We start from the raw sequence: 23,859 nt of genomic DNA on the forward strand, positions 1-23,859 counted from the left end.
AATCAATTGGTAAACAAAAATAGGCACAGCAAGTAATGTTTCCACTCCTTTTAAACTAATTTAGATTGATTTCAGTCTGAGGTACCTGTCTACAAAAATAAATACATTTTAAAGCTTACTCTGATTCTGAAAAAAAAGGCATACAGAGAAACCACTCAGTAAAACAAACAAACAAAAAAAGAACATCTTGAGTAAATAAGGAATAAGGTTTGGTTTACTGCATGATTTCTCTATTTGGGATAATAATGGACATCGGAGTTTATTTTGAGTTCTGTATTTCCAAAGTATGTCTAAACAGTCCACTTATGCTGTTCTGATGAGCTCATAAAAAGGGCTAAACATGGCATGTCTACAGCTAATGGAGGGTTGGTGTTATTGGCCTGAATGTACCAGTAAAAAATAAAAAAATAAAAAGTCATAGGCATTCAGAAGACAGCTAGCTGAAACACTGGTTTATCTTTAACAGGTGTTTTGCATATATCCCGTGAACCTCTATTACATAAGGTTTAAGGTAATACAGAATGAAGACGCTAGATTGGCAGGGTCTTTCTTTCAGAGCTTCACTAAAAAGGAGGGAACACAAGCAGCAGATTGCATGAACGAATAGTTTGTCTGTGTGTCCTTTATATCCTTTGGTTTGGATTTTCTATCTGTCTATCTATCTATCTATCTATCTATCTATCTATCTATCTGTCTATCATCTGTCTATCTATCTATCTATCTATTTATCTATCTATCTATCCATCTATCGTGTTTATATCACGTTATCGAAAGATGAAAATACCGAACGCTATTTCATTGGCTTCAAAACATCTGAACATGAAAATATCGAGCATTCAGAATAGCGAATTTTTTCCCAAGGGAAAAATTTGCTACTCCGAAACACATACACACAACACAAGCAAATCAAACAAACAGCAACCACACACATACACTTAGTTCCTACATCTAACGCTACACAAAACTAAACTTACACTGCTATCTACCCACTTACCTTAACCCAAACTCTAACCCTAAGGTCCATCACTATCGCACACACGCCTAACCCGCACCCTAACCCTAACTCACTTAACCCACCCCAACCCGTACAAACAATCGCACACTTACCTGAACCCAACCCGTAACTTTCCACCACAGCACTAAGAATAGCGAAGCCACAGAAACAGTCAATCGAATTCTTTCCTGAGGAAAGAAGTTGCTGTCCTGCAGCTTCGCTTTTCTTAGCATTCACTGAATAGTGTTCAATATCAGAACATTCAAAATTTTTATACTTCGATGTTCTGATATAGACCCTATCTATCTATCTATCTATCTATCTATCTATCTATCTATCTATCTATCTATCTCTCTCTCTCTATTTAGATGATTACATCCATTATTGGATGAATACACAAATAACTGACCCACAAGGAGTGACAACACAAATTGAAGCAAACAATGAGTGAATCACAAAACACTGATAACTTCACTCTGGCTGTCAATAAACCCCAGCTACAAAACCTAGATCAAGCATCGTCTGACTAGTGCTATTGTTAGGGAAAGGGTTTTTAGTAAAGTAACGTGTAGAGTTAGGATTAGGGGCAGGGGTTGGGGTAGAACACATAAGTAGTGTAGTACAGGGGATAGGACTAGGACTAAGACTGAGAAACTGGGTAGATGTATGGATGAATTGTTGGACACAGAGGGCTGTAGTAAGAGTGCCATTCTGAGGAGATAGGGAACTAATTAGTAGAGTGCACGGGTGTCTCTCATGGGTCCATTACTCTATAGTGTGATTTTCTCAGACTTATCTGAGCAAGCACAGAAGAAGATGATCAAACTCTTTGCTGATGTCACAATGACAGCTGCAACAATAGAGGACTAGGGGAAGAATCTTGATAAGGATTTGGAAAGGTCAAGCAGAGGGGCAGAAAGGTAAAAGTTCAGTTTCAGTGCAAAACGCTACACTCTGACACTACAACCCTGGTGTGAAGTAGGTTAGAAAAAGTGGAATTGATGGCAGCAAAGCAGAGAAAGGATATTGGGGTCTTTGTTATTCCTGGATTGGACCACTAGGATCAGAGTGGGAGGACAGTAGCAAATGCAAAAAAAAATTGCTAGTATGTATTCTCAGGGGAAGGATTCCTGAAGTAATGAGTTAATGCTTCTTACTCTATGGGCCCTTGGTCAGAACACACATTGTATACTGTGTGCTGTTTTGGAAGCTTTGAAGGCAATATAATAAAAAAGGACATCAGGCTAATGGAAGGAAATCAGAGGAAAACTACCAGAAAAAAATCTAAGGGATGTTGGGGACAGATTATGTACAAAAGATAGAAGAGCTACAGAGCTCTTCTGTCCTGAAACCAGAAGAGATGGGTGGGGGGGGGGGGCATGACACTGGTTCATCATGTCTGGGAGATGTGACATGGAGATTCTGAACAGAAAACTGGGGGGGGGGTGAAGACATGCAGCAGTTTTCACAAACTAAATATTCACCAATTCTCTGACAGAATGTTTTCATGGAAACGGTTGTGGATACATGGAATGAATGGTAGAGAGGGAACCTACAGGTGCATTCAGCTGGGATATGAGACAGGTAGAAAAGGAAAACATGACATAGAAGTAGTGATGGAGGAATGAAGATTGCTGAGGCATTTAAAGGTTAGACAAAACAGAATTATTGTCTCATTCTGCCATATGAAAATTTTAAACAATGTAAAAACTGTAAAAAGTCTTCACGTATAAAATAGATGCATCAAATGTATATGTATAGTTAATCTGCAGTTTAAAGCCAAGTCATACAACTCATATGAAAATTAAACCAGTCACAGAAAAATAAGTATTAAGGAAAGAATGACAAGACATCCGTGCATGAACTATACTTTTCCATTACTCACTTCTGTGTTCCAGCTCTGTGAAGAACACGATAGAGACTAATCCCATCATGAAAACCTAAATATACACTATAACTTCTGACAATGTCCTAGTCATACGTTTTAATCATCTAACTGTAAAAAATATGCAACTTAAAACAGTAGTAATCCAGAGAGAGAAGAAGAAGGGCATAAATATATAAATTAACTACTGGTGAAAAGTTTCAAAATCATAAGGAATATTTGTGTTTGTCTATCAATATAGTATATATATATATATATATATATATATATATATATATATATATATATATATATATATTAACCTAACTACTATGAAGCTAAACCTGAAAATATTTACACCCCCTAACATGGAATATAATATTCCTGGTTTGATAACGTAATCATACAAACCACTCTCAGTCATCACCCTATTACTACCCAATCCTAGTCTATTGCTTCTACCTCTAAAGTTAAGCTATTTATCCATATATATTGGGAAAAACTCTCTCCTAATATCAATATATTTTTTCAAATCAAACTTTTGTATAAAGTTTAAATTCTAACACTATTTATTATATAATAATCTAGTTGCTAATAATGAAATAAACTCTCTAATTATAATTCTAAAAGTAAATATTATCTATTAATTATATAAATACCACATGATCTGTATAACTACAATAACTATTTGTAATATGACATGAATTCTTATTTAAAATATGAGTCCTTAAAATATGTACTCCTTTATTGATGTAGGCCAGTTTGCAATTACTTTTTGAAATACTGATTGAAGCAGATTTTCAATATAGTGTGACTAGCATATCTGTAATAGTGATAGTCATCAACTTACAGGTGATAGCTGTAACACTTTGATCAATTCGAATCTACATCTAGTTCAGATATACAGGTTTCTAGTGTCTCTTTCATTTACAAAATTCAGCCCTATGTATTCTTAATTAAATTCTTATTGTTTACCACTATTAGATACTATGAAGATGAAATGAGAGGCACTACTTCCTTTTTCTAAAAGAGTGCATCATTCATCTCAACAGCAAGTCCTAAAAATGATCCTGCATTATTATAGCTTGTCAATGTTATTTTCTTCAAGCCTTAAAATTGCACACGGGATACAATATCATCTTATTAGTACATTAAATGTTATTCTCCTCAAGCTATACAATTTCCAGTTAGCTGATAGCAATTACATAACCAGTCCCTGTGATATAAGTGCAGGCAGAAAAAAAAAATTAAGGAAGTCTTTAGAAGTAGTAATATGTTTTCTTTTTTAAAAGGCATATGTTCAGTCTTCCAAAACTTACATGTTTGAAGTGCCCTTATTGATTACAATAGTGTACTATTAATCTTTATTATTTATTTAGAAGATAGAACTCATCAGAATGTTATGTGCTTACAGGAATAATGGTGCCCCATTACTTTAATAGTAATAGATTTTGTAGACACCATTTGCTAGTAATGTGTGAATTCTGTTTTCACATAAAATTAGTTTGCATTTCAGGGACAATTCTACATTTTTCAAGCATTAGTAACATTAACATACAGCACTGAGAGTGGATATTTACTTTATTGAAAGGTCCGTGTATTCTGGAGTCATATGTCAGGAAGTTTGTAATTTGACATTATACTTTACAAAAAATGTCTCAGTACTTAACTTACAAACTAAACACTTCCATTTCTTTTCATTTTCTCTTCTCTCTACTTCCATCTCAAAATTCCATCAGAAGCATCTCTGGTCAGTTCCAAGTTCAGACTGTTCTTCCTGTTGTATCCACACACTGATAGTGTCTCTGTGATCCACTATAATGTGAAACTTGGCTTGTGGCTCTTTCCAAAGTAAAAGGAAGGTACAGGACTGCTTTTGAGTGGAAATTTGTCTTGCAAATGTAGTTTAAAGCAAAAGAAAGCTCGCTTCTGCTTCAGGTGAGCTATGCTGTTAAAATAAATGTCTAATGGATTTTTTAAAAACAAGCAAGATATTAAATTTTACATTTAAAAGAGCCATTTGAAACAGACTAATCATCAGCAGTTCACATAAACCTCTCTCCAACCATCACAACCAAGTCATTATATTTTAATGAATTACTTTTCAAAGGAAGTCTGTGAAAATAAGGAAAACAAGAAGAGAAAGAAATAAAGAAACAGAAAGAAAGTGAAAAAGCAATAGTACTACTATTATTACCAAATAGATAGCATATATCAAGACTCAGACATAATACTATAGTCAAGATCTACTTTTAATTTTAAAAAACTTTTCTATTAATCTAAGTGATCTAATGGCATATTATAATATTTGTTACTTTAATTCATTAAGATATTGAATAATGGACTATTTTTAATACAACTTAATTTATAGTGCTCTAATTTTAACTAAAAAAAACTAGTATGACTCAACATTAACCTGTAAATATTGTGAAGTGAATTGCTGTTTATGTTGTTATTGGATGTGTTTAGATAAATTTAAGGGTATTACCTTAGAATTATGGCATTCCTCAGAGGAATATTAGAGCATTTTTTAAGAAACAATTACACATTGAAATAAACAGAATATAAAAAGGTATTACTTTTCTTTAAACTTTTTACTGTCATTTTCTTTAGTTGTCCGTCCATTTTTAGTTGCTTGTATTTTTAAACTAGTTAAGGACCAGTCCATGTCTTCAGATTTGTGCAAAGTCCAGAGCTTTGTCAAGTGTGTTAAAGATTATTTTGACCTTCAGTAAGAAAAATCTTAATTTTGGCAGGAAAAACTATTTGAACTTTTATGTTTGACTTTAGATTTTTAATTAAAGGAATGCAGACTTTTCTTTTAGAAATCACCAAAGAAGTATAATAATTGATAAATCTGTTGTTTTTTCCATTCATTTTTATTGGACAACTTGACCAGGCTGTTCTTAATACCAAGTCTTTATCTTGTGTAGAGAGGAATTTGACAGTTACAGATCTTGGTGTAGATGAATTTTTTATTGTAAAAGTGTTAGAAAGAGACCTATGAGCTCTTTCTATTCTGAAGGAAAATGTTACTGGCAGGTTTAAAATTGTTGGTAACCAGTTATTTAGATATTGTACCACCTTGTTACCTTCCTCTTTTTCTGGCACTCTATCCATATCTTGTATGTTTGCCAGAACTAAAGTGTTTTGTTTTACGACAACTTCAACTTGACATTCAATTTCTATCAGCCTTCCATGTATATTATTTACTGTTTCTTCTATAGATGAGATCTGATCTGAATTATTCTTGATAATTTAATTAAGTAAATCCAGTTGTTTCTTGCTGTCTTATTTTATATTGTCCATTTTACTCTACAACTTATCCATTGTAACTGAGAGGTCTTGAATACTTGTAATAAGTAATAATAAATTGTATTTTTTCTTCATCACACTTTCTTGAAGAGAAGCTTTAGAGTGACTCATGACTGGATCAGACTGGAGACTTCTGACAGGATTAAAAGTTAGAATAATCTCTCAGAAATGTTGTTTTTCTTCTTGATTTTAGCACAGAACTATTTTTGATGTATAAAGTATTTATATGTATAGTTTCCTAATTTGCCTGTCAGAATAACTGAAAAGAGGCAGAGCAAATGTTTTATGCCTCTAGCTGCTTGCCATCTTGGCCACGCCCCACATGCAGACATTTTTTATGCAGCATTCCACCTAGATTATGGAGTGCACACAGTAATCATTCCTATCTATACAGAGTGCAATCAGCAAAATAGTGTTTTAAATGTGCTTTAAACTGCATCAGATAAATAGTCAGCTTTGCAAGTGTGATGTCACCCGACCTAAAAACACATGATGATCTAATATCATTAATTTATCTATTTTCTGTCTCATTTTGATTATTCTCTTAATGCTTGCTTTGTTTAAGCATCAGCCTGCCCCTACTTTTCTAACTGCTCATATGGATGCTTCCTTTAATTTTCCATAAATGCAATTCTCAAAACAGTTGTAAATAATTTGAAGAACTGGACTTACCATTTATGCTGCTAGTGCACGGATATTCTGCCCTGGAATGTATCATATTTGTACCCTTTTCATAATGATGTATAATGATGTTGATGTGAATGTACTGGAGCTTTTCTTTTAATAATATTTTTTATTACTCTCCTCTTCAGGTTTCCTCTGAAAATAGGATATGCACAGTAGGACTGTCATGGTCAAGAAATGTAAACAAATAAATAACAAATAATTTGCCAACTTTCTTCTTCATGGTTGTATTATTTTGCTGTTTGTTAGAGCTCTGAGCAATGGATGACATATTCCCTCAGGATTAGTCTATTATCACAAACAATAATTAAATGCATTAGCACGAATGCTCCCAAACTGAATTACTGACACAGAATCAGAGAATTCACAGCAGTTGTCCTTTGGCTTGAGAAATCTGTGTTGATTAAGGCCTTTGCGTGTGTATATGATGCCCCTGAGGAAGACATTCACTAAATTACCATTGGGGCAATTATGGTTTATTCATTCTCTGAAGTAAATCGGCAGTTACAGATCTATTATTATTGCAAGAGTTCACTGTTCTTTGCATTGCTGTAACACTGAAGATTAACTTGTCATTTTTTCTCTTGCAGTTTATTGTATTTTCTTTTTCTGTAGCTATATCTACTATTTGAGCAAGAAATGCAACCTAGTTGCATTAACTTTGTCCCATGCCCTCAAGTTTTATTAAAATCTACTTTTGCAGGCAGAAGAAGAATTTCAGAAAGCACAGAAGGTGTTTGAAGAACTGAACACAGACTTACAGGAAGAGCTACCAACTCTCTGGACAAGGTACTTTTTGATTCATCTTGTAGCATACCAGAAATACCTTTTTTGTGCATTAAACAGCAAGCTCAGGGAGTAAGCATTAGATCTGTAGACCAAAAGACAGATACGGATGGCAGATGATGCCACTTGACTCTGACGGCACACCCTGATGATGCTTTAAGTTCCACATTTATATCTTAGATTTAATATTATTTCTGTTACAAAGACAAATTAAGGTTTTATAGCTAGCCTTAATATATATTTAGAATATTTTAAAAATACGTTTTATATACTATTAGCAGTTGGGTGGTTCAGAGTTTATAACAACTTAGCAAGACTTTTTATATACTATTAGCAATTGGGTGGTTCAGAGTTTATAACAACTTAGCAAGATAATTAACTTTACATAATTGAAATCAAACAGAAAGTTGCTTTGTGCAGAATATGCATGTTGGAACCAGGCCATTATGGCACTGACACGCTTCCTGTGAATGTGGTTACTGAACTTTGTTGTAGATTTTTTATGAGGTATGAAAAGTGGGTAAACTGGATTCAGCATCCTCCTCTTACAGTTTTGTCAGTACTAAAGTCTTCATGGTTGACACAGTATATTCCAAATAAGCCTCCTCTTAAGAAATGAAAATGAAGGTCCTTATACAAAAAAGGTGGTCTTACATGCACTAGCACTACACAAACAATCTGCAGTTATTTTACTGAACCATTCTAGATACCTTATTAAGCTCCTAAGTGAATTATATACATTGTTCTGCCAAGCCATCTTAATTAGTAGTACTAAGTGCCACGGCAAACATTACTGTCTTTTAATTTTCAGAGTAGTTAGATGAGTACTGTAATTTCAAATTATTACTGAAACCTCTTCTGTAAAGAATGGGATATATTTAATTCAGTAAAGTGGGAAGAGTTCACCATGTTAATTGAATGAAAAGTTGGAACCCACTTTAGCAAGTCTTGTAATGCTGAGATACTGAGACTGATTGGCTGAAAAAGAAGACTTACATATTAAGCTTGAGAAGGCATTTCTTGGAATATGTCGATCTCAGAGTTAGGTTATATAGGTTGGAATGAGCTGCAGGGGAGGTCAATGTTCAATATTCACTGCTCTCTCTTTTTTTTTTTTTTTGACATGTCAGCGCTCACCATTACCCGTGACGACATTTCAATAGGGAGCCCATCACCATACAGATTTGCCTTTCACTTCTATGAAATGCACTTCTGAAAAACATATACTTCTTTTAGACTCCCTGGACATTAAATCTACTAAACTAGTTTGATGCTGCATATCACCTTAGTATATACTGCCTCCCCATACAAAAAGCTATCACATCCACCCAAATATGTTGTGTTCCTCCAAGATGGCAGGTAGCAGTGATGACTTCATTTCTGAAAAAGCTGGTATAACTTGTAACTATCTAATGAACATTTTATGTCACTCCTTCCATTTCGTATTGAAGTGTTAGAGAAGGTATATTGACAATGATTATTTCATTAAATGTGTTTGTGTACCCATGTCAATGACCACAGGCAGAGCATAACAGTATCCCAGCTTTGTTGATGCTCATGAATGGCATTGTAACTGTAGCTGTTGTAGTCAAAGGTAGCTATGCTGTCTTACCTGAGAGCTTCTCCATGTTTCTTATTTATTTAGTTAGTTATTTTTTGGAGTATATCACCAACTTCTGAATTTCACCTTCTGGCCACAATGCACACCTTACAAGGTTACTCTTGGCCTTTTTGTGGCAAACTGAAGGAATGAAATATTTGAATAAACGACTTATAAATGTATCCCTGCACTTCATTATCAGAACTCTCCACAAATATATACTCTTATCTTTCTCATACCAGATAGCTTCTTAGAGAATGGCTTTACATTAACTATGGTGGTCAAATCACTGGTCAAGAAAAGACAAGGCAAACCAGCATCTCTTATTGGGCATCCATGCCTTCCAAAAGTAGCTTTACAATATGAAGCTGCTTCTCAGCTAGTTTAAACTGAATGCAGTATGTTTCTGCTTTACAGCCATGCTGAAGAACAATTCTGCCTCATGAGTTTTGCTGGTCTCTTCACCTCAATCCAAGGCCGATAAAGAATGAAACAGTGTCTGTTTGTGTTAACCTGCCTGGTCCTTCCATCACATCATCTCAAATGTAATGGCTCTACAGCCAGTGATTGGGATGTAGCCTGTACCTACACTATGGAAGTATTTAATGTCTTGAATAATCAATGATTTTATTTTATGGTCTTCTAAAATAAACTCCTAGCATACCTTGCTTGAGTGCATTCCCTTGGGTGCATCTTGTTAGTTCAGGGCATCCAACTCCCAGTGAACTGTTTCTTTTTGCTGGTGTATGATTGTCCAGTGAGCATTTGAAAATATGCAATCCAAGCTTGTGCTAGCTGCCATTTGCATATAAAAAACAATTGCATTTGTAAGCATAATTAAACATGGGGAATAGTCTGGTCTTCAATCAAGTCAGAGTAAGATACTAATTGTAATATGAAATTAAGGTAATTTTGACACACAGTTACATCTGAAATATGAAGTTTTATCCCTCATGGTAGCTCCGCAGATCCACAGTCTGATATCTAAACATTTTCACTAAACGTAATACTCTAAATTGTAAATTTTCAAGAGTTACATAAGGTACAAAATAATTCTGAGATGCAAAGAAATAATTCTGCTCTATTAAAACCATACTTTACTGATGTTCCTTTAAATAAAGTCTGGTTTCAGTTTGCAATGTCAGTTTGCTGAATGCTGAAATAAATCAACTTGAACTAACTAGAGGTAGAACCTATCTATCTTGGGTCTCAGACAGCTAATATACATCAAACTCTATATAATAAATTGCTCTGCAGTTATCATATAAGTTATAGTCTAAATAATATTAAATTCAAATGAACATAACAATGTATTTATTAGTATTTTTGATTTTTATAGTATTTAAACCTAAAACGTAAGCTGCTGATTGGTATAACTTTAGATTTCAAAACATACATACTTGTTTTATTTACTTCAGATATATTTTGGTGGACAAAACCTTCAGTTAAAGGCACATCTTCTTATTTATGAAATGCATTCTGCTCTATTAAGGATTATATTTCTCCTGGAGAACTGCACAGCAGTTTTACTGGATCTGTAACTTAATCTGAATTTTCTCACTTACTTGATGTGATCACATCTGTGCCCGCAGTATATATTCTGAGAGTGTGCCTTACTTCCTGCTATACATCAAAGAAGAAACATGATAATGATTAGAAGCACCATCTTAAATGCTACTGTGATAACTTCACTCTCATGTTATTGCTGGAACTGAGATCCCATTGTCCAGGGTCTCTTGAGTGTGACAACCGGCATTTTATTTTGTCCCCAGGAGCCCAGCACTGTAATTAACAAACTCTTGCTCAAATTTGGGTAATGTTTTCCATATTTAAACAAATTCCCATTTAAAGAGACTTATTGTAACTACTTGTTTTGTTATTGATAGTAATAACTGACCTTAATGGCTAAGTGATGACTGTTGGGGAGCAGAACTTTATTTGTGTCATTTATCACACTATGGGACTGAAACCCCCATGTAAGGTATACAGATTAGTTTGCTTCAGTGACACAGAGGTAATATGAGATGAGTTGGTCATTAATAAACTCAGTAGAAATCATTTAAAATATTCTATACCTGTGTGCAGACTTGGTGCATTGTTTGTAAAGGTTTGAGCTCATAAATTTAGAAGTTGTCAATCTGTCTTTGGTTTGCAAGTTCTGTCGGCTACTTAGGGCTTTATCTGGTATATTTTGTAATGGAAAATACTTTATATGAATCCCACAAAATTAATACAGTCACTGCATAGTATGCTATAATGTTCCTAAGCCAAAACAATTAATCTGCCTGGCTAAAAAGGTATTTTCTCTTAAAATGAATTACCTCATTAATTACCTCATTTTAATTAACACTTAGTGAACAGGCCCCACTTCTGTTTCTTTACCAGTTCCAGTACAAAATATATGTAGAAAGAAACTGCTGTTCATTATCAATGAGGTGTCCATTGCAAAATGTGCAGCTGTATAAACATATACAGTGTGCCAGCTTGGTCTCATGGCATAGAAGGATACAGTCCCGATAGCGACCCAGACAACCCAGGCTCAACTTGTGTAGGTACTGGAAGGACTGAGGGAGAGAAGTTTGGAGTGAGGCTAATTATAAGCTCACCTCTATTCGGGGGGGGGGCAATATGACTCATTGCAATACTGGCTCCAGGGGAGTGGCGGGGGGGGGGGGTCTTTAGAAGTAGCTATTACATCATGTAGAGTGCACCACAAGTAAGCCTGGAGACATTCTCAGGTATGAAAGGAGTTTCTGTTGAAGAAATGGGGGGAGGGCATGAATATCACTGGAAGCAGATGGACTACTCAATTCCTACATTCCCTCAGCTGAAGGTTTGGGGGGGGGGGGCAGCACTGAGAAGACTGGCACTAGATGAGCCAGATATGGGATTGTTTAAAACATTTGTGTTACAGCAGGAATCATATAAAATTTGGAACACAGGACCTTTCCTGAAAAAACTAATGTTTGGCAACCTAATTTTTATTAAACCACTGCTGATGTATTTTTATTATATATATTTGTTATACGTCACTGTGGGTGGGATGCAGACTCACAGCTTTTGGAGGAGGACCCATCATTAAGTTTAATTTTGCACCTACTTCATTTTTATTTGTCACATTATTTTTGTTTTGATGGGAAGTTCTAGATTCTAATTTTTCTCAATTTATGGAAGTAAGTTCTTGTTTAAATTTGATTTGGGGTACACATGTAGCACCCCTTTTCCATGATAAAACTATGTATCTTGGCCATTATATTAATGATTTGATTTTTGTTTGCAAAAGTGAAGAGCAGGAATATTTTTTTCTTTTTTTAAAATACTTCAGAAAAATAATAGTTTTTTTAAGTTGCAAATTGACCACACATCTACTATATTTTGGATTTTTATTTAAAGGTGAAGTAGGTGTGAACATTTATAGTGTTGCATCAGCTATTTTGTCTGCTACAAGCATCCAAGACCCAGATATTCAGAGGCCACTGTCTTGAAGTCAGGGTCTTGGTAATCTTGCAACTTGCGTAGGTTGTTGTTTGCACTTGAAGCTAGATGTTCAGGTGAGCTGTGGCAGCTGTGCAGAAAGTGTGGAACTGCCAAACTCAGTAGCTGAAATTGAGTGGGAGGGGGTGGAAGTATAGCTTAGGGTTTAAGGCAGAGATCAGGAGGGTGATTTTTCTTTAGGAAACAGATGTGAGTTTTAGGGTTATGGAACTATAGGACCCATTAGGGTTTGGCAGAGATTGGGGTGGTTAGATTTAGGGAGGAAGTTTAAGGTTAGGGAACACGAAGGCTGATTTGTGGTTGTGGAGTTGGAAGGGAGTTTAGGGCAATCAAACTGGAGGGGACTTTTAGGCTTAGGAAATGATGGGAACTTTATATTTAAACAAAGAAGTCTAGCTTCTGAGTTTTACAACAGAAAAGTAAGAACTGTTTTGCATTTGGTTAATCTCTGGCTTGTTGCAAGTAAATTATTTGGCATTTTGTAAATACATGTTTTGTTTCTTTAGATTAATACACTTTGCTAAAAGTAGCTAATAGGCCTTAGGGTCAGCTGTTACATGTGATTTAGCATGGGTACCCATAATTTTAGGTTAAGTAATGCCCGTGGATCCAGTTGTTGATTTGGGGCAATTTGCCCTATCTGGAAGGTTAAACTTCCTTGTTTGAAGATATACATAGTGTTCAGTGCTTGCTCTAAGTTAATAGGTTATAGGGGTGTTCTGAAAATATATTCAGTTGTTTTGTATGAGAGTTTTTATTTAAAAAAAGTCTTGGAAATGTGACACAGGTTCAAATGGAGATGACAAGAAACAGTTGTATAAAAGAACAACCTGCCAAACATTAGTATGGGCACATAATACAAAAGCTGGAAATGCACATTCAAAAAACTGTCATGTCTAATTGGGGAGCAATATCATCTTATTATAATAGATATGCTCTCCATATTATTTTGGAACATAAATGGCCTTAAAAGTATAGACAAAAAGGTAAGAGTATTGAATTATATATATATATATATATATATATGTATATATATATATATATATATATATATATATATATATATATATATATATATATATGTATATATATATATATATATATATATATATATATATATATATATATGCCGTGTGCAAATAGCAATGCTTCAAGATACACATTTGGAAAGAAATGAGCATGTGAATTTGATAAAGAATAGATTTCAGGATGGCTATTCAGATGAATATCAGGGACAAAGGAAACGGGGAGTAATGATACTAATTTCTAGAGGAGCTCCAATCATGATAGAAGAGGGAAAAAAGATACTAATGGTGGATTTGTGGTAGAAAGGGACTACTGGCAAGGGAGGAGGATTACACTGGCATGTATTTATATTTCACTAAAAGCTGCTATTATGGAGCCTAAGAAAATGCTGGGAGAAATAATCAGCTTTCAGCAGGGAATATTATTTATAAGTGGGGCTGGAACTTGATTTGCAGCAGTGAGGCTGTATCTGGGGTATCTAGAAGGGAAAATATAATAAAAGAGGGTACATTTTTGAAGAAATTTATGAAAATATTTGGTATGAAAGACATGAATTCTGTAGTAGGAATTCAGAAAGAACTTGCATATTAAACCCAAGGTGCAATAACTTGGCTAGACTAGATAGAAATTATATTTCACAGAAACATGTGCATTTAATTAATAGTTTTGACATACATTCCATAAATATTTCACGTCATGTACCAATAAAATCTAAAATAAAATTGCATGGTAATGAAATGAAAATGAGGAACTGGTGCTTTCTCCCGTACCTATTAAAAAGAAAAGAATTTAAGGAATGGGAAGTAGAAGTTTTCTGGAAGTTGTTAGGGAAGATATAAATTTCTTCTGAAGTTATAGTTAGTGAGTGAGATAAAATGAAAAATGGAGTTTAAAAATTGGGTAGAAATAAAAAAAAAAGAGATATGGTTAAAAAGTAATAGTATTTATTTTGAGGGGCCAACAAAGGTTAAAGTATTACAGAATAAGGGGAATCTCACAGAACAAAAATATGCACAGCTGTAGAGTGCTAAAGAGAAAATAAGGGAGTATCTGGATAATATGCATGAGTTTAGAAAGATTGCTGTTAAGCAACTTTTTTTTTTTTTTTTTTACGAATAACTCCAGAGTGCAACAACTTTTAACACAACTTATGCAACATAAATTAGAAAGGAGTGTCACCAAACTTAGGGACCCTATAAGAAGGAGTACCAATTGAAATATTTATGGAATAATTGAGTATGCCAAGGTTAGGGGTAGATGAGGCTCAACAATTAACAGATAAAATAGGAGGAAAAGAGATACAAGTGGTGATATATAATCAATATGCAGGAAATTCTCTTGGAACAGATGATATTCCTGTGGAAATTTGGAAGTCAGGAGAAAAGAAAGTGATACACATCTGGAAGGTTTTGTTTAACAGTACTTTAAAAGGAGGGGAAACACCAACATTTTGGAAGAAAACTGTAGTGGCTGTAGTACAAATCAGATCTAGCTTCATATAGATGCATTTCAATTTAAACAATGATTATAAAGTGTTTATCTCTATGCTAGCTAAACAAATTACAATGGTATTGCCAAAATTGATAGATGTGGATCATTGTGTTTTTGTGGAGGGGAGGCGGGCATTTGATAACATTAATATAAGAATGATAATCCAGAGGGACGTAATATATAAAACTTACTGGCATTTTTGGTGGGTCTTGAGGCAGAGAAAGCATTGGACAGAGTAAGCTAGGGATTTATGAGTAGGGCAATGGAAGCATTCTCATTTTCTGATACAATAATAAGGAGGATATAGGAAGTATCAGAGGCAAGAATTAAACTGAGAGGTTTCCTCTCTGTTAAGTTGTCTCTAAACAGAGGAACCAGGCAAGGGTGTTTTCTTTCCCCTTTGTTATTTGCTTTATATTTAGAGCCATTAGCAAAGAAAATAAGGGACTCAGAAAGTCAAGGATATAACTGATATAGTAATCAAAAAAGTTATCTTTATTCGTAGGTGATATTATTTTGTACCTGATAAAACTAGAAAAGACCATCTCAGTGTGTTGTAGACTATTTTGAGACAGTTTCAAGTATTTTCAGGATATAAAATTAATGAAGATTAAAAAAGGCTATAGCCATAAATTATGTACCCACACATTAATTGGTTTATCAATACCCATATTTATGGGGACACGATAAGATGAAGTATTTATGAGTATATATTAAAATGGCTTCTGCTATGCAGCTAAGGATAAGAGGGAAGAGACTAAATGATTTATTTAGAGCTTTCTTGTGCCTGTCTTGGACACCTGTGATTACAAAACTTGGATTGATTCTAAAATCATCTGGCCGACAAAGCTGATATAAGTATATTTTTTATACTTGCTCTGTTTCAATGATATTTAACACTTCTGTGCTGCATTTATTTATTTGATTTAATGTATCACTGTTTTTCACACTGCAGCTGTTAAAGAAGCTCCATCTGTTTGTTATTGTACTGCTCTTATGTTGTTTGATGCTGCAAAAGCTGTTGTGAGTGAGTCTGCCATCATATTTCAAAGTTTTGCAAAGTTTTTGTGTGTTGTAAACATTTCTCAGGGTTACTAAACTTATTTAGAAGGATTCCTGATATTGAAGGAAATCTGACTTATGTTGTATAGCATTTGTTACTGCACTTGAGCTCAAAGCCAGTTTGTTTTACATTGGAAGGGTTCTTTTGCACTCTGGTGGGAGCAGAGAGCTAAATTCAACCCTTCCAAGGTGGGAACTACTGGTTGATTGCTTATTGTGTTTTTATCTGATTGGCCTGAGGCTTTAGCTTTATAAAAGTCTTTCATCCTGTTCATATAAAAGCCTTGCACAAATGTGGTTCCCTCATGATTGCATATAAGCAAACCTTTCCAGTTTAAAATCCTCTATAGGAAACACTCTCCATAATCTTCCACTATTCACAGCTGCTTGAATAGCTGCCAGTTTGTGCAGAATGTGGTACTACTGCATGTCATCTAATAGTATACTGCTAAACACTCTCACTTTGACTTTTAAGTGACTTTCCCTTACTACTTCCCATCTAAAAAATGTGTTTCTTTGTCTTACATAGCACAGGCTAGAGTCAGACCTGCTGAATCTAGACTGTTTGGTATCACTGTGTTCTTAGACCAGCCATCTTACATTAACTGCACCCTTATGGCAGAAGTGTGTAGATCAGAACCCATCTGAGTTGAGGATTGCTGGAGAAAGGTTCAGTTTGGGGCTTTCCTTTTGGTAGTTGTGTCAAAACTCTTTAAATGTGCCTGTATATAAACCTCACATTTGTGCAGGCTTGCTCTCAGTTTACCAGAGCTGTTAAGTGTTTGACAACTTTAGCCAGAAGTCTGGAGTGCATCTCCACTGAAATCTGAGGCATCCATTAAAAAAAAAACCCTGAAAAAATGAATATATTTTAAGAAAGCACCACATTTTGTTAACTGTATTTGATTGAATTGCTGCTTTATTTTTACTGTTTGTGACTAAATCCAGCTAGCCCACTTACTTCCCAATTACCACATTCAGGAAAATTCTGCCACAATGGATGGGCAGTTTCCCATCATTTCTCCTGGCAGCTTGATTAATATGGGCAATTTGAGACAATGTAGCAACTGCTTCATGTATACTGACAACCATTTACTCCTAAAGCAAACTCGCACCCTATGTAAGAGATGCAAATACTAAATGGAATTGGAGTCAATTCTCTCCAGTAAAAACAAACTAGACATCAAACTGGTTCTCAGCACACATGCTTCGCCTCTTATGCAAACCTCATCTCTTATACAAAATAAGGTCACGGCACATAAACTCACATATACAGAGGTACTCACTAAAAGCCTACCAAAAGAACAGAGACCTCCCAAATGAACACCACCCACACTCACCATTGAGCATAAAGAAGCCACTACTCATATCAGCATACACATCCATGTCTCAACAAATAAGCCCCTAAGGCAAAACACATCAAATGTCTTGGTCATAGGCAACTCTATAGTGAGACACACAAATGTCCCCCTCACCAGACTGGACAAGGAGAAGGTCATGAACAGCTGCTTATCAGGTGCCAGGATCCGACACTGAAGTCACTCAAGAGCAAGCACAGTTATAACTCTGTCACAGTCCATGTTGGAGTGAATTACTTGAGACGTACCTCTCTGAACTATATGAAGAGAGATATGATCGAGCTCTCTGATTATGTATCCCATACAGGTATTCCCCTAGCCCTAAGCAGTATCCTACCCTCACCCAGGATGATGGCACAATATAAACAAAAAATGATTGACTTTAACAATTGGCTCAGCTTCTGGTGTCAGTCTAGGTGGATCTAGTATCTGTCAGCCTGGGAGGATATGGTACGATATGGTAAACAGATCTTGCTGCTTTGTTAGAGATGGTCTGTATCTGCCCCCCCCCCCCCCAGGCTCTTGCCTCTCCATACTACCTTTTTTAGGCAGTGTAAAACAACAAATTTTCCAATGTAACAAAATCTAATTGAGGCAAACTCAGGGTCGTGCTGCTTAATGCTAGGAGTTTAAACATGAAACTGAACTCCTTAGAAGCACCCCATACCTTGAAAAATGCTGATGCCTGTGCAGTTACCGAAACATGGTTCAAGGCCACTGACACCACCCCAACTGTGCAAGACTACAATGGCTTTCACATGTTCAGACCTCAAAATGAGCTTGAAGGAACCAAAGATGGAAGTGTATCCATCTTCATTAAAACCAAATACACTTCAAGACTGGTCAAACAGCATGACTCTCTTGAACTACTCCATGTTCCATTAACTATTGGGAAAGTACCATATCACATCATTGCTAGCTATTGATGCCCCACCATGAATCAGGATAAGCACACTGCCTACCTCGATTTACCAGAATCCCTCTCCATACAGCCGAACGCCTTAGTCATTGGAGATTTCAACTATCGTTCCTTAGACTGGGAGGCATAGATGAACAAGAACATGCTCACCCATGGGTTCCTTGACTTTCTTAACACAACTGCTCTGGAACAGATAATTGGCAACCCCAGTAGGGGCTTTGATGTTCTGGATATAGTACTCACCAACCCGGGGGTAACTATACTTCCCCATGCATGATGCCCTCCCTGGTTAGGTCAAATAAATCAATCTTGTTTGAAGTAGCTACTGAAACTGACACCCTCACAGCAACAAAAATTATAAAAAACTTCAAATCTAACTACAGCATACTAAGCAATGGTATAAAAAGCTTCAGACCACCCACAATCGCAGACACCAATGATCATTATGCAGAAGTATACACAAATGTCCTGTACAAACATTTAACCAATTGCATAAATTCTGCTGTATCTAACTGGATCAAAACCAGGTCTTCCTGGAAAATCAAGCCACCATAGTGGACTTCAAGTATAGACAGATTATATACCAACAGGAAGAAACTATTGTTCAAAAGCAAGAGGGATATCACTCTGCAGAGGAAGAGTTTCCTCCTAAGCCAAAACAGGAAAATCAGAAATCTTGTAAAGTCTTCTAAAGCAAATTACGAAACTAAAACCACATCCCTAGCCAAGGATAATCATAAGGCATTCCTTAACTACATCTGATGTCTAAAAGGGAATGCCCAGCTGTGTGTTGCTCTGGTCGTAGATGGGCTCACTCATACTACACTGGAAGATATCGCCAACCTGATAGCTGACAGATTCAGTGCAAACTTTACCCTCATATCCCCACCTACCATATTCCAAAACATGCCTAACAGCAGTCCTCTGCCTAGTATCTCTAGAGAACAGGTCATGTCTGGGTTTGCCAAGGCCAAAACCACGGCTTCACTGGGAGCAGATAATATCCCAGGTTGTTTACTAAACAATCTAAAACAAGACCTAGTGGAGCCACTTGGCATTCTCTTTAATCATAGCCTGAGAACTGGCTATGTTTATACAGAATGGAGAACAGCAACAGCAATCCCCCACACACAAAGGGGGTACATCAGCTGACCCTGGGAATTACAGACCCATAAGTCTAACTAGCCTCATCTGCAAGGCCATGGAAAGAATTATCATGGACCTTATCAACAAAGACATAGGTGAGCTAAAAACACTTTACCCAATCCAGTTTAGGTTCGTTAAGGGAAGATCATGCTTATTAAACCTGTTAGACTTCTTTGAGAATGTCACCAAAGCCATGGATGAAGGTAAACCAGTGCACATAGCCTATCTTGACCTTGTCAAGGCTTTCAACACAGTTCCCCACTCTGGCATCATTGAGAAAATCTCCCAGATAGGGATTAACCCTTACATTACTAGATAGATAGCCAGTTGGCTCACTGACAGAACACACTCTGTCAAAACTGGTGACTCCACCTCCACCAGTAGACCCATCACCAGTAGAGTACCGCACGGGTCTGTGATGGGGCCCCTACTTTCTGGCATCTATTTCTCAGAAGTCTGGGCCAAAGTAGATGGCCTTTGGCTCACCAAGCTCGCTGACAATTGCAAACTGAGAAAATCATTGAGTCCTCCAGTGATATCAATATATTAGAAGAAGGGCTAACACAAACAAATAATTGTTGCCAAAATCATGTTCTAAAACTAAATGCAAAAAAATGCATTATTATTCCCTTTGGCATATGGAATTTCTTATAAATTACAAATCTGAGTTCCAGTCCAGTGGTGCAAGACTTGAAAACACAGGTTGATAGCGATCTGAACTTTAACCACCAAGTTTACATAGTGGAAAAGACAGACTTCTATGCAGGGCACCTCATAAGCAGGGTTATAGCATCTAAGTCAAGGGATGTTATAACCCCACTGTACTTGACTCTCATTAGAACAAATAGAGTATAATGCACCCTTTTGCATGTACCTCACTACACACCTACAACAGCTGGAGAGACCTCAGAGGTTTCTCACTAAGAAAATACAGGGAACCAAATCATCATCTACACGGACAGGATGAAAGTCCTGTCACTTTACTCTGTATCTTATAGGCAGCTGAGAGGTGATTTGTGCCTGGCCTATAGGGCAATCTCCAAACCTTCCCTAATGAAAATGCTGTACATCTGCAAGTCAAGTGTCTCAACAGTCACTTGCTCTAAGGATCTCAACCTAGTTTGTAACATTAACAGATCATGCTAGAGAGACAGATATGTCTCCCAGAGACTGCCACTTCAATGGAATAGTCTCCCTATTCATGTAAATCAGAACTCCTCACTGACCCTTTTCAAATGCAACTTAGATAATTGCATGGGGGACTGTAAATTCACCACTGCAGTGGTACTCATGTCCCTCATGGACAGGGGTAGCCGATGTTGATCACAGACCCGCTCTGTTCATAAATTCATTCTGCAAACTACCCAAAAAAGCACAAATGGGAATACTTGGGATTAACATGGCTAGGCTTGTAAATACTCCAGGGCCACTAGCCTAGTAACCTTCTATGAACCTATGACCCTATGAAAGATAACATGAAAACTGAGAAAATGGAATCTCTTTTTTATGGATGTAGATAGTAATATACAAACAGTGAAAATGTTTTCAGTTCCTTTCATTTTCTATAAAGGTCAGGCATATTTTTATCAACCAGAGAAGTTGTGTACAATAATCAATAAATAGTTGAAGGAATGTATCTTGGACGGGAAGAGGGCAAGGGTAAAGTGGAATAAATTGATCCTTCCAATGGAACAAGGTGGCACATGATTACCTGATTTGAAACAATATTTTAGAGCTACACAGTTGAGGTTCACATACATAACACAAGCAGAAAGCTATATTTCAAACTGTAAAGGGATGATGATGATGCAGGGGGAGTTCATATACAAGAAATAAGGAGAGATGGAGATTTTAGATACAAATTCTTAAGGAGAATGACAACAGCCATACATAATATTATATTCCTAAAGTATCATTAAGTATTTTAAGAACTAAGCCAACAGGAGAATGGAGAAAGGAGATTTTACCAATAGGAATGACTACAAGTATTTTGCTTCAGATTATTTGTTAAGTTTTTCTGCATTGCCGCCTACTTTTGAGCATTTTCTGGCTTGTTAAACTTGATTTCTGTGTTGGTGACTGTATTTAGAACACAACCTAGAGCTGATTACTGAATTTCCTGCCTGCACTTATTTTTACAATCGTTTTTTTCTTAAAACTTGCATTTTATCTGTCTCTGGCCTAGCACTCAAGTGTGGGGTCATTTAGTTCATAGTTCATAGTTTAGTACTAAGCTAACTGCCCTTGCAAGCCATTTTAAGCTTAGCCAAGTATCCCTTGTGAGACTCAAACCCTGCACCTTGTGTTTGTAAGGCAAACACCTTAGCCATTAAGTCTCCCTCCCAACAACGTTGGGAATGTTACAACTGTCTCATGTACTGCACTGTTCTAACTTGTTGATACTTGTGAACCTCTGCTTTCCTTAAAAACAAACAAACAAAAAAATCTTGCTTTTTTCCCACTTTTCTGAGATTTAAAAAAGTTCAGTTACAGATTTGCTGTTCTGAACTGTTTGTAAGTTTCTTGGAGGCCATTGTTTGCTTGGGCTAAAGGGAAGTCTCTGTGTTCATCAGTGGCAGTGATAAACATTGAGCAGCCTGCCTGTCCCTGTGAGAGTGGTTACTGCCTTGAAACTGTAGTTTTATTGGCCATTTTGGGTCAATTCCTAACTCCTTGATCTCCCTCTCTTAAAACCCTCTTTTGCGGTTTTGCATTTTTACATAGCGCAACATCGGGCAGCACCGCCTAATTGGGTTTAAACTATTCCTGGCTCCACAAAGTCTGCTCTTCACTTTTTCCCTTAGAACTGCTCTATCTCTCAAATTAAACACCATATTCTCATTCTAAGGCCCTCACTGGTCCAAATAAGTAATTTTACAAGTTAGCACTAATAAACCATAAGCACTACTTACTCTTCTACTCTCTACGATTACCTTGTCCCCTATTGGTCCATTTTAATTCAGTTCCCTATATTACTCTAGCATGTCCAAAGGTCAGTCAATGGTTTCCTCTCCAGTCCAGCTGGTGAATCTGGGAATTTTGAGGCAATGTTACAACTGTCTCATGTACACGGACAACCCTCTCCTCCTCCAAACAGGTTCAAATATATGTGAGAGATGCAACCATATAGCCAAACTGGAGGCTGAGCTCTCTCATCTCAAAACTGGTGTAACCAGTCAGGAGGAGAAGGTAACCTCACACAACACAATTCCAGTATCACATAGTCCCACCACAACAGCGAACCAAACACATAAAAACACAAAACATACTCGGAGGCTCTAAATAAAAATCTACCTAAGCAACAGAGACCTCCAAAGCAGACACCCAAGCAAACGCTGCCCCAAAACAAAACACATACAACACATAGCACACAAAGTCAGTGTGCCAAGCAGTCACAGCCCTTAAGGCTGAATAACACACCTGATACTCTTGTAATAGGTGACTCTATTGTCAGACACACTGACATCCCGCTCACCAGGCTGAATAAAGAGAAGGTCACAGTGAGCTGCCTGTCGGCTAGGATCCGCCACATAATGCAAGCACTCAGGTCACTCCAAAGCAAATACAAATATGACTCAGTCATTGTACATGCTGGCATGAATGACCTGAGACGTACCTCCCTCGACTACATGAAAAGAGACATAGAGGAGCTCTCTGATCATGTAGCCCAGGCCGGTATGACCCTGACCTTGAGCAGCATCTTACCCTCACCTAGAATGATGCCACAGTATAAAGACAAAATGATCAATTTTAACAATTGGCTAAAATTTTGGTGTCATTCAAAGGGGATCCAGTGTCTGTCAGCCTGGGATGACATGCTCGACAAGCCACGTTGCTTCGCTAGGGATGGCTTGCACCTGTCACCCCTGGGCTTTCGGATATTGGCAAAGGCTCTTGCCACCCCCATAGTGCCTTTTTTAGGCAAGGCTGAAAATTAAAACCCACCTCCATATACAGCACAAGGAACAAGAAACTAAGGGTAATGCTCCTAAACGCCAGAAGTCTTAACCTCAAGATGCATGCACTCGAAGCTCTCCTCAGTATGGAGAACATCGATATTTGTGCAGTGACAGAAACCTGATTCAAGGCTCCAGAGAGCACCCCAGCACTACCAGGTTA

At 36.6% G+C, this 23,859-nt stretch overlaps 1 protein-coding gene across 1 annotated transcript in view; it reads left to right on the forward strand.

The window, feature by feature from the left end:
- AMPH (amphiphysin) overlaps positions 1-23,859 on the forward strand; it is a 1,643,383-nt gene that overhangs the window by 1,128,401 nt on the left and 491,123 nt on the right. Inside the window, exon 7 of the mRNA XM_044064832.1 lies at positions 7,561-7,646. Within this exon, the coding sequence (XP_043920767.1) occupies positions 7,561-7,646 (86 nt within the window). The remainder of the gene's footprint in view (positions 1-7,560; positions 7,647-23,859) is intronic.

This window comes from Protopterus annectens, chromosome 3.part0 (genome assembly GCF_019279795.1).
Source record: "Protopterus annectens isolate FY-2018-M chromosome 3.part0, PAN1.0, whole genome shotgun sequence".
Taxonomy (NCBI): Eukaryota; Metazoa; Chordata; order Ceratodontiformes; family Protopteridae; genus Protopterus; species Protopterus annectens.